Below are 12,984 nucleotides of genomic sequence, written 5' to 3'. Positions count from 1 at the left end.
TACGGCTATGTTTTCAAGACCATCGGATGAAGACCTACTTAGTTGCACTATCATTAACATTATTATCTGAATTCAGCATGATATACCATATCTGTGAACAGTAAAGTTTTAATATTGCTGTAGGAAGCTTTATGAATTTTATGATATCAGTACCATCGGTTCACTATAAAGATGCTTGATCATCTGGAAAATTTGGTAGCATGCCAAATCTAATGTTTTGAGTTTGAGCCTACATTTTTAGCAGGTTAATGTTATATTGTAATTTTACAAAAAAACTCATGCTAACAGGATAAGTACCTGATGCTGAAGTAATGGAATTTAGGGATTCATTAAAATATATTGACATATCTTGAATTGTACCATTTAAAATTCTGAGAGGCATGACATGAAAAATAGCAATTATGTAGCGTAAAGAAACCACATTTTAGTACCAGATGATGTCTTTTGTTTCTGATATCAGATAAAGCGTAATATTATTCTAATTTGCAGAACTATGGTGCCTTCATGAGAAAGATGGAGCGTGGATTTAGAGGGGCCAATAAATTGACTGGCTTCTTTGTGAAACTATTATGGCTCTCTTGATTTAACCGATTTCTGTGGTATATCGGGTAAATATATGGAGTTATTTTGACAAGATCCAAGATAAGTTTACTGAAGAATCTTTTGTTTTGTTGGACCTTTAATATATAATGCCTTTTATGTTTCTCTCTGTTCAGAGTCAGTCTTTTCTGAATCTTGTAAGATTACGCATTGCTTTAGTTTGTCTGCACTTTTGATAAAACTTTATTGTTAGGAAAATTGGTTTATAAACCCCTCAAAAGTTCTATAATTGTTGGCATTCTTATTATCATTTTCTTTTTTGTATACAGAAGGAATACTTTGGGAAAATACCTGCAATACTATATATGACATTACAGTCAGAAGGATGGCTTGGATAATTTAGCTCCTGTTGTCATGTGAATGCGTCCATTTTCTCAAATAAGCATTAAAATAAATATTTAGGGTTATTTTATATGAGTTTCTTATAGGTTATATCCTATAAATATAGATGATGAAAAGATTTATTTGATCAATGATATCATAATAAACTAACTGGATCTAAATCTTGTGTAGATATTAGGTTTGCATGTTTTTCTATTAAAAATTGAAGAATGCACGGATACTTTATTTATGATGTGGATCATCATCTAGATTAGATTAATAAATTTAGGTGGATGCTTTCAATTTCCCATTGAGACTTATGTGTACCTGTAGGAAGTCTGTGGCACAATTCTTCATGATGACAAATGCATATGCTCCTCTTAAACAATATGAAACCTTGAGTTCACCCATCTCTTTTTGTACACTGGGGTTTAGTTGACTTGATGAGCACCTCCTCAAAAGAAAAGTTTCTCAACTCCACATTTCACTGATAACTCTGTTTTGATAATACAAACTACAATACATTTTCTGAGAGATGCTAGTTTTAGCCATACTTTATATTTTTTCTTAACAATTAAAATTTTGTTTACCTTAAAAATTTATTTGTCTGTTATTTTTCATACTTGTAGGTGGGGTTGAAGGGGGAAGCTGCAAAATACTATGCTCCAGAAGAGCAAGAAAATGTAGATTGGGTGGATTTGCAACTTGGTGCTCCATCTGCCTTTATATGGTACAAGGTACACACAACTGTTTTGAATTTTCAAAGCCTCTTGCATTATGAGGATTCTCAGGACTTCTTTGCAATGATACGGTAGATGCCCCAATAAAGTACAAAAGGTATTTAGTGAATATCTTATCTTACAAAATAATCTTGCTGCCACAAAGATGAAATGTGTGCTCTAATGTTTTGAGCTACATTAGGGGTGTGTTTGATTGGAAAGAAGTGATGGAAGTGGATGAGTTTTGGGTGTTTGATTAGAATGCTTGATGAAATGGTGCTTTATTAAAATAAATCATTGTGAATGGGCCTTCTAAAACCCAATTAAAAAATAATTTAAAGTTTGTATCTTAAATATTTATAATAGAATTAAATATAAAAATGATTATTGTATTTTATTATATATTAAAAACTATAATTTTGGTTTAAATAGTTTTTTTGGGTCATATATAAGCCTAACCCACCCTTCTATCTAGAAGTGTGATTTTGGAGCAAAAAGCCTTGGAAGTCACATTTCCTAAAAGTTGACTTTTAGAAGTCTGCATATTTTGGCACTTCAGTTCCGAAGTGGTGGAAGTGGCTTCACTTAAGCCACTTCCATGCCCACTTTTCTGCAAACAAGGCACCTTGGGTGAAGTTTTTGTTTATCAAAAATAGTAGAGCTGGTATTATATATTGCAGACATGTCCATCTTTGCCAATTAAAGCTCCTTTAGTTTAAATTTCAAATGCAATTATTCACACATGGTAGTGAATGTAGGTGGATGCAGCATGTCTAGGAAAAGGTTAGGTATCCATACTGGAACATGCGTCTTTTCTTTAGATATGGTGTGATATGTTGGTAGAACATTTGGATCACATTTTTGCGATATGCTTTTATTTTACCTTGTTTGTTTGAAAATATAGTTCTAGTTTCATGTATCTTCTTCCCATTTTATTCTCCATCGTAATTTCCTTTAGTTTTCAATCTCAAACTTCTATTTTCTTTTTAATTATATTATTTTTTCTTATTTTTTTGAACTCCGTAATTTTATTTAGTTATTTTTGTTTTTTTATAAATTGTTTCTCATCTTTCCAATCTTTTTAATATTGTTTTTTAAAAAAACATTATTTGATTTTAATTTAAATTTTTAGCATGATTTAAATCCTTTGTCCTAAGTTCGAATTATCTAAACAGCTTGCAATGTGGTTAACAGTGTCTATACATCTATATACACACCTATAGATCTGTTTGCTAAAATATTCTCTACTCTAAAAGCAATGAGATTCACATATCTATATCTATATATAGATCCATGTATATATACCGCAATGTCCACATATCTGGTTTTCATTAAATTAATTGCTTGATATTCTTTGATGCTTGGATACTAGATCTGTTTGTGTCCTAGTAACACTGATTGCAATCTGTTCTCAACAGTGGATGTGTGGTTTTATCCATATTTAGAAATTGCGATTTTGGTTTGGGGAACAAACAACAGTATAAAAACATTGTGCAAAACATTTGATGTGGCATGACTTAACAGTATTAGTGGGAAATAAGGCTCATTGAATGATTGAACACTTGTTTGTATGTGGCCTCAACCATACTTTCAGGTGTCTCACGCTGGTGTGATGATTCTTTGGTGGAGTTGGCTAGTGTTAAAGCAAAGCCTTGATGCAAACCTTGCAAGATTTGGTCTTACCTGAGCAACCACTGGCTGGATAGAGTTGGGCCTTAGGACAGAAATTTGACGTGCAAGGAGGCAGGGCAGTCTACATTTTAATTTGCTTATAGGCACTAGCAAATCTTGTAGTGTACAAGGATGGTTTCTTGACCTAGTTAAAGAGATTGAGAAGGAATTTTTGAGTTGTTCCTGTTAGATTTTTATATTTTTGGTACTAGTGGGCCCTATATGGGATCTATATGGGCTTAGGGGTCTTACACCAAAAAGTCTCAAGACTTAGTGGCTCAACCACTATACCTATATATAAACCCATTACACTTCTATTACACAACCGATGTGGTACTATATTTCCAACAGTTCCAATTACCATGGAGGATCAGGCAGAAGATTGAAGAATATTGGACTGTTAACCAGATGCCCATGAAACCAGGCCATTTAATTCTATGTGAGAAGAATCTAATTGTTTTGCATTGTTTATAGAATTTCCCTCTTCTCTGAGTTATGCATTCAACCAAGAAACCTATCAACATGTGGAATTTGCAAAACATTGTCTGGGTTCTGATGCATTGTACATAAGAACATGTTATTCTTTACCCCTTTTAGACATGTATTATTGTTAAGATATACTGCTCAGAAAAGGACCTCAAAGTCTATTGGCCTCTATTGGCACTTATTTCTGTCTAGTTAAAACCAGCATTCAGTTTATTCTCTAAAGCTTTTCGCTCATGCAGTAGTCCTGGATCTTTATCTGCAGCATTTGCTTATTCCTAAATTTAATAATGTAATTTATGTGAAGTTAAGAGTATCTGTACATGCAGACATATTTTGATGCACCTAAAGGAAGTGATCCTGTTGCTATTGATCTGGGGAGTATGGGAAAGGGTTTTGCCTGGATAAATGGTCATGGACTAGGAAGATATTGGTCACTAGTTGCCCCAAAAAGTGGATGCCCCAAAACTTGTGATTATCGTGGAACATATAAAGAGAGCAAATGCGTGACAAATTGTGGGGAGCTGACTCAAAGCTGGTATGCGTTATTTCTTTTTATATCATTGTATCAAGAATAATCTGCTTTTGTTCATTAACTAATTTGTTTCAAAAAATATTTTGTTCCATTATGCAAGTATGACATTCCTTCTTTATTTGGCTTCCATGTCCAATGTTGGATAATTATTGAGTGCAATTTCATATTTACATATGTATTTGGAAGTTTGTTGATCACTGAAGGATTTAATGCATCCAGTGCCAGTATCATGATCCAGCTCTTTGATACCAAATTAGGATCATTATTGTCCTGCATAAAAGTTTGGGCCTCTGCAAAGCTCGAAACCATTTTTCCAGGGCCACATCTGTCTCTGCTCAAATTGAAATTGACGGCCATCAAAGAAAAATTTCTGTTTTATAGAGCTCGTCAATATTTTGGACTTCTGGTTATGGTGGATAAACAATCAGCTCTCAAATTTCTGAAGAAAATTCAATGAGTTCATTTGTCACTCAGTATAGTAGTTCTAAGCGTCACAGGGCCATGTTCATTTCAATCATTTGCAAGATTTTACTTCACTGTGATCTTTCCTAAAAGGTTTTATTGTTGGATTTTACATCCAATAAAAGGCTGACACAAATAACTAGAGCTTTAAATAATACTACTTTAAATTTGTAGCTCCTTTCACCTCTTTCATTTACTTCCCTCTTGTTTTGCAAAGAGAGCTTTCTTTGCAAGACATGCTCAATTGCTACATGCTTGCTTTTGCTCAACCTTTCCTTGTTGGCATGCGATGACCTGCTCAATTTATCAATAGCCTTGGAATTCATGTATTTTTGACTACTTGAATATGACAACAATGTGCTCAAACTTTGAATCTAGGGAGTGGAGTATCTTCTCAATGCCACTTACATTCTTCACATCTTCGGCAGTTCTTTTCATTTAATTGGCTAATGTATCCATATTCCTTGTGGATTGCTTTAAACTTGCCTTTAAGAGTTTGGAGATGGATTTGCTTCACCTTTAAAATCCTTTGTGAGAGCTTTGAAGAATTTCCTATGCTTCTATAAAAGGTGGATGCATTTGCCACCATCTTTAAAAATGCGACCATCTAAGCCTTGGTGAATGATCGAAAGAGCATGTTCGTTTCTTTAGGAGCATCTCTTTGAACTTGATTTGTAGAGCGCATCATTGTCAAGCTCTTTGTAGCCTTTGTTGGAATGGCTTATCCAAAAGCACATCCTCATTACCTCCCATGCTCCTTTGAGAACCAAGAATGGCTTCCATCTGAATAGCCTGACTGTCAAAGTTCTTGGCTGAGACATATGTATTGCATAAGAAATGAGCTTTTTACTAAATCTATTCCTTTACCAAATTAGATAACTTCGATGCCACTGTTGGAAACTAATGTGGTTGGTGATATTTCTGACACTCACAAGATAGAAGAATATAGGGGATAGCAAACATTTATTTCCTTACAAGATACCTTTAGCTGTCTTTGTGGTTTTTATATGTTAATCTTATCTTTGCAGGTACCACATTCCCAGAGAATGGTTGCAGGATTCCAATAATCTACTTGTTATCTTCGAGGAGACTGGTGGGAACCCATTAAAGATATCACTGAAGACACACTATACCAAAACAGTATGTGCAAAGGTATCAGAAAATGATTACCCACCTCTCAGTTCCTGGTGGCACCCTAACATTGTTAGTGGAAAGAAATCATTTAGTGATGTGCCTCCAGAAATACACTTACGATGTGATGATGGCCATGTGATTTCTGGCATAACATTCGCAAGCTTTGGGAATTCTGGTGGGAGCTGCCAAAAGTTCTCAGTTGGACATTGCCATGCATCAAGTTCATTATCTGTGGTGCAGACGGTAAATTTCAAGTCTCTCTGTTGTACATTCCTGGTTTTTATTTGTTTTATTATTTTAGGTTTCCATTTGCATACCTTGACAGGCATTTAATGCAGGCCACTTTTAACTATGGTTGCATTTTTCAAACTAGTTTTATGAAAAGATTTTTATACCCTTCATATCCAAGATATTCACTATGGTTGGAAATTATGTGACGAGAAACAGATTCATCTAAAACAGAGGTGTAGACCTAATTTCAATTTGTTCTGTATGTCTGCGAATGTATACTATGTAATTTGTAGGAATATTAGCCTAGCAATTTCGTAACTTGCTTGGAGCATATGTATGTCATTTGTTACTGCATGCCAATAAATGGAATTTTTTTTTCAGGCTTGTCTAGGAAAAAACAAATGTAAAGTCAGTGTATCAAATGCAACATTCGGTAAAGACCCATGCCGAGGCACTCTTAAAAGTTTGGCGGTTGAAGCAGAGTGTACCTCCTCTTCGAATTTCTCTGACTTACATGCTATGAATCTGCTGGAGTATCAAAAGACGGTAGAGGAAAGCAGAGAGAGTTTCTCCGCATCTGCCTAGTGGACCTCCAACTATTGAGGTCCATTTATCTGCTACTTTCTCATTCTCCGGATGATTTGCTTTAAAGTACATGGATGCACTTGAAATTTAGACATGAAATGTGATACATTTAAAATAATCATGAGTTTACCTTGTATTTTCCAAAGTTAGATGTAGATTTGGAATGTGCTTCAGTGTTTATTATATGATCAAGCCTTTGTTTAGTTCCAGACAATAACTGGCAGATGATCATCTTGATTCAGAATTTCTTAGGTTAAAGCCGGAAGTCAAGGTTCAATGTCTGCTTAGTCATTTTAGTCTCAGATATTTTATAATAAAAAGAATCTGGAGGTCCTTGTGATTATCAACTTTATCAATAAAGGGCCTACCCTTTGTTGGTGCGCAAGAAGATCCGCTTTCTTAATATCAAAGGCCAAGGTGTCAGCATTGCATTTAATGCAGGCTCGGAAGATCAATTTGCCCTTCATAGCCATATTTGGAGCAAGCACATTGAGTTTTAAAATTTAATGTTTTTTTATAGTATTGCTGTTCATCATTTTGTTCTTTCTTTCTGTGTGTTTTGTGGGGGTAATTGTACAGTTGTGCTGTGTGTGGGGGATGAAACAAGTTAATTTTTTTTTGCACATATAGGTTGCAAATCTGAACAATTGGTATTGGATCAAAAATCGCTTGCAATTATAGTGCTAAATTGTTCATTGAATTGGGAAGTACTTGAAAGAGTATGGTTTACAATCTTTTGTTTCTGAAAATATGAATGGTAGAGATGCTGGAAGCAAAAAATTTGTAAGATTTTGAAAATGTAAATTAAAAGAGTTATAAGTGTATTATTCAACGACGGAAAGACCAATACAAGGAACATTAGACCAATGTAAAGAACGTATGAATTTTTTGTTTTTTTAAAAAAAGGGGGAGGAGAACACTATTTATACTGATGAAGGTGAGGCCTTGGTATCTTTCTTCATCCTCTGCATATTCATTATTGTCCGAGTTACATAACCGGTTTTCCGAGTGAGAATGTCGGCTTTATGGAGTTCAAGGGGTTGAACTTGAATAAATTGTTTGATAAATCACATGATGAGGATGAATCAAGAAGCTTTGTGGAGGAATCTTTGAGTTCTAAATATTGAGAATTTTTTGTTGGTTAGATCAGTGAGTTAGGGCAGTGTTTAGTTAGGTTCGACGGCATCTCGTTTAAATGGTTGAATTCGTTTAATTAGTTTTTGTCATCTTCGTTTGTTCTTGTTTATTTTTTTCCCCATTTATCATTATTTTCAACTCAAAGTTATATGAAAAAAAAAATGAGTGTAGTTGAAGGTAGAATTTTAAAACAATTAAAGAAGGTCAAAATGGGGTTTAAAAACAAGTGAGACCATGAATTGGAAAGGAGACGTAATGCTATGCGTTTGGAGCGCATGGCCATGAGTTCCATCCAAAAATAAATTCATGGCCATGTGATCTAGAACACATAATCGTTCTTCTCGAGAGAATGCGAGAGTGTGTTCCACTTTATGAGATGGCATGACACTGCACTTGAAGCGCATGGCAGTTCAATGAGTCTTGGATGTTGTAAATGGTTTTCCCAATTTTTCAAGATCATCTAAGGGCCCGTTTGGAATTTTGCAGAAAGTAATTGCATGCAAAGTCTTTGCAGGGAGAGATTTTACATGCAATTACTTTCCCTGCAAAATAACATTACAACGTTTGGTTATCTCAATTAAAATTGTAATTGCTTTGCATGCAAATTTAATTCCCTCATTTGGTGTGGATGTGTTTTTACTGTAAAATTAAGTTTATTCTCATTTTTGCCCTTAATTAGTGTAGTTACTAAATTTTGGTTTTATTCAACTCTAATAATATTACTAACTAAGTCCAAATAATAATTAACCTATTCTTCATAAATTTTTTTAAAAAAAATTAAATGGGGTTTTTATGTTTTTTAGTACACTAAAAAAATATGGATTTTATTTGCACCATTATATCTACAATAAAATACCATAAAAATAAAAATATATGTTATGTAATACATGATAAAAGAGACAAGAAACTATATTATTAAACTAAGAAATTGATATTTTGATTTGAATGCTTCTACTTAATATTTATTTATATATCTCATAGATTTTAAAAACTTTGATTCACTGCAAATCCAGAACAATTTTTTTAGGAATTAAAAAGAACAAGCGTGGACAACTAGAAGTAAATAAAATATATATGTCTCACGTTCTCATCTTTATCATGTTAGATTATTATATCAAGATAGATTTGATTCAATCAAAATAGAGATTCTCCCATAACAATATTATCCAAACAAATATGAAATTTATTTGTCATTATCCAATTAAAACATGAATTTTACAAAAAAAAAAAAAAGAAAAAAAACATAACTAAGATTTAACACAAAGATAATCTAACAAACCTGAGAAAAAATTTACTAGAATTGCTCCAATTTAGAAGAAGCGACCAGAATTGGGAAATACGATCGCGTTAGGTTTTTCCAAAGACAAAAGAAATAAGGAAGAGTTTTATGTCATAAAGGGTAGTTTAGTAATTTGACAATTACCAAACTTTTCCATCAAGAGTGTAATTACTTTTACACCACCCCCCTTGTGAATTGCTTTCCCTGGTCAAGTACAAAGTGATTACAAGGTGACCATATTTTTTATAAGAACCAAACGATTGAAAAGGATTCACCTCTCTTACTTAGCAGTGAAAGCAACAACTTTACATCATACCAAACGAACCTTAAGGGGCAAAACACTAGATCTAAGGTTTTTTTTTATTTTATTTTTTAATTATCTTTTCCAAGTCCTAGAAACTTCAAATATTTTTCGATTTTTTTATCTCTTTACTTCTTCATTTTAATTCTCATTCAATGTTCTCATCTACTTGATTTACAAGGCTTAAGATCAACTTATGAAGTTGTCACGCCTCGAACTCAATTGGAGACGTCAATAAACCAATCATATACATATGCGGGGAGGGCACACTTTATATGCAAGAACAAACCGACCGCATATGTTTAGGGAGTGGATCCCACTTTATATGCAAGGGCTTAAATAAGAACTAACTCAACAGGTAATAAAAATAACACAAATTATAGGTAAATTATAGAATAATTACAAGGTCCAATAGTAAAAATATGTAATAGGTACAAATATGAATTACTACAGCTCCTTTTATGCAAATATAACAATGGAGTAAGTATAATAACACTGCAATAGTTGGGAATAACATACATGATAAAATGCCGCCTATCTTGGCTAAGATTTTATGGCTACTAGCTATTCCCAGCAATCAAAAAGGAAAAATAGGATGATGAGCTACAAGCTCATTAAATGCTTAGCAAAGAAATACAACATTCCCATGTATACGATAGTAAGCTAGATGGGTAATATAGAAATCTTAGAATATGTATAGAAGAAATAATCAATATGGTATAAATGCCCAGCCAAATTATCAAAATTATCATTAAAAAATTCCCACTATGCATTCTAAATACCTTCAAAAGTATAATTGTCACACTCCAACCCATGGGTCTCAGGACATGACAACCGCTGCTGCAACCCGAGGAAGGATACCCCACCATCCAACCCTTGACAAAATACCTAGAATCAACAACTTCAAACAACAAGTGCAAATTAGGTAGCGTTTGGTTAGATGTAGTTGAAAATACAGTAGATTTTCAATCACAGTGTAGTTGTAAATTCTGGAGTCGAAAATACAGGAGAGTCAAATTTGGTGTTTGGTTGACTGTAATTGAAAATGCTGAATTTCAAAATTTTGTGTTTGTTTGGGAGAATTTGTAAATCTGGATTTTGAAAACATGTGTTTGGTTGGATGTATTTGTAATATATAAACACCCTTGCTAAAGATACTCCACCTTGGTCATTATTAAATTTAATTAATTATAAATACACAATTAATTGTTATTAATAGTAACCAAAATAATTATGCATATAATTGCTTAATTTAATATAAATTTATGTTTTCATTACAAACTATTGTTATTTTTTATAATTATAAAAAATATATTACACTATTTATAATTTTTTATATTTATAATTTTTTATATTGATAAAAATATAATAGTAACCATTTATTATTAAGATAAAATAATATCATGATTTTATTTTTATTTTATTTATATATAAATTTATTAGAAAGTCTCACGTGACACCACGTGCGAGACTTTCTATGGTAATCCTAAATGCGAGAGATTAAACTACGGTCGATTTGGACGTAGTTTGAAAACCAACCAAATCCATCTACACTGTATTTTTAACTACTTTCAAATTCTCAAATCCAACTAAACAAACACCAGATTTTAAAGTTTTTTGTAATTACAATTACATGTAGTTTTATATCCTGCCAAACAAACACACCCTTAGAGGAATTCAAAGATACGTAGTGAACAACAACAGTAACAATACTTCGACATAAGAGTTTAAGAAGAAACAAAATACACAAACATGCAGACTGAGTTTTCAACACACTAGTGGATCCAAGACTTTATACAATTTGTTTATGATTATAACAAACATACAGAAAACTGAAGATAAATGAAGAAGGAAGACTACTAAATGGCCAGAACATTGCTTCACTGCCGCACTACTGCCTGCAAAAACCTGGGAAGAAGAAAGTGGGGTGAGTAACCTAAGTCACTCAACGAGTGGGTTAGCACAACTCTACAAGAATATACCGAAAATAATCAATATAAATTACCAAAATAAGCTTTTACCATCAGTATATAATAATTAGAACATAATAACGTATAACCGAATAAATATGTTCAATAATACCAAACATAGCATAAAGAAAGTTTTTTACCTAACTAGGGTTTCAACAACAATTTTCGGAAATACCAAACACGGTTATGAAACGATAAGATAAGTTGAACATTCTTAAGTCAATTCACTTTTCAAATAAGTCATGAGGGATCACAATTCAAGGTTTAATTTGCATATAACATAAAACTTTGCGAAAGTGCCTAGTTTACATCGCCAGCAAACTCATGATGGTCTAGAAATCCCTCTAAACCTTCACCAATGGCCGTGGCTAGGTTTAGAGTCACCAAGGTATTCACGCCCTTGATGCTGACCCATCGGTTCACCATATGGTGCCTCGGTTCCCCAATGACCGTCCAATCAGGATTCTACGCTTCCTCTTGGTTTAGATGAACAAAGATCAATCGGTCTACCATGCCACCTTAATAGGCTGGTCGTAGAGACCACCTACTGCAGTAGGATACCACCATCTAAATCATGTAATACAAGCTTATCTCAACATAGAGTTCATAACTAGGACAATAATCAATGATCAAAATATCCACCATTTCCACACGAAAATGATGAATACCTAAGCATAGCTAAAGTTTCATAAAATGAATCAATTCACAACTCACAAAACAAGTATCATCCAACATACCTTTCCTTTAAACATCAAAATTTTGCAAATAGGAAGTACCAATAAATAAGTTTACTTCAAGACATTCAAAGCCTCAATTCAAGTATTAAAAGCCAAAGAAAATTTCACTTAAGCAATATAATATATATGGGTATTCTTCTAGAAGAATTATGCATACCAATCCCACTCACAACTTGGACAATTAAAATTTCCCAGACGGCTAATCCTCCACTAGCTCTTTTCCTCGAGCCGAGATTTCATGGATTTAACAATCCAAGGAAGCTATAACATCCTAAATCAAACTCTCCTTTTCTCAAAGCAATAACTAAGAAGAAGAACATGGACTAAACAAACAAATCAACCCCTAGATCAAACATCCTATGAACACAAAGAATAGAAGGAAAAAGGAGAAGCTTACCTCGAAAAATCCAAGGAGAAGAGTGAATCCAAAGCTCTAATCCTCCAAGAACAAGGGCCAACAACCTTACTTCTTGCTCCAAAGGAAACACAAGGGAGAGGAAGAAGAAGGAAGAAGAAAGGGATAAAGGGTTAGGGTTTACAAAGCTCAGAAAGGCTTTAAAATTGAGGATAAAAAACAAAGTGTGGGCGTTCTTCACAAAAAAACACGGGCATGCTTAGGGAAAGCACGGGAGTGCTTCACCCTGTACACTACTACAATAACTTTACTATAGTAAAGAGCATTTCTGGGCTTTACCAGGAAAGCATGGTTGTGCTTTACCCCGTGCAAAATACTAGAATTTCACAAAATAATCAGCACAGTTAGGGGTCTCCGAGCATGGTCGTGCTTTCTGAAGCACGGGCGTGCTTCAAGGCATGCTT

At 33.6% G+C, this 12,984-nt stretch overlaps 1 protein-coding gene across 1 annotated transcript in view; it reads left to right on the top strand.

The window, feature by feature from the left end:
- The window catches only part of LOC120270296 (beta-galactosidase 15-like), a 17,331-nt gene extending 10,445 nt beyond the window's left edge, over nucleotides 1–6,886 (top strand). The window contains exons 2-5 of the mRNA XM_039277311.1: nucleotides 1,551–1,658; nucleotides 4,124–4,332; nucleotides 5,820–6,168; nucleotides 6,538–6,886. Coding sequence (XP_039133245.1) covers nucleotides 1,551–1,658; nucleotides 4,124–4,332; nucleotides 5,820–6,168; nucleotides 6,538–6,741 — 870 coding nt within the window. The 3' untranslated portion in view covers nucleotides 6,742–6,886. The remainder of the gene's footprint in view (nucleotides 1–1,550; nucleotides 1,659–4,123; nucleotides 4,333–5,819; nucleotides 6,169–6,537) is intronic.
- The last annotated feature ends 6,098 nt before the right edge of the window (nucleotides 6,887–12,984 follow it).

This window comes from Dioscorea cayenensis, chromosome 10 (genome assembly GCF_009730915.1).
Source record: "Dioscorea cayenensis subsp. rotundata cultivar TDr96_F1 chromosome 10, TDr96_F1_v2_PseudoChromosome.rev07_lg8_w22 25.fasta, whole genome shotgun sequence".
NCBI lineage: Eukaryota > Viridiplantae > Streptophyta > Magnoliopsida > Dioscoreales > Dioscoreaceae > Dioscorea > Dioscorea cayenensis.
The sequence above is the reverse complement of the archived record's forward strand: the minus strand, read 5'-3'. Positions and strand labels throughout refer to the sequence as shown.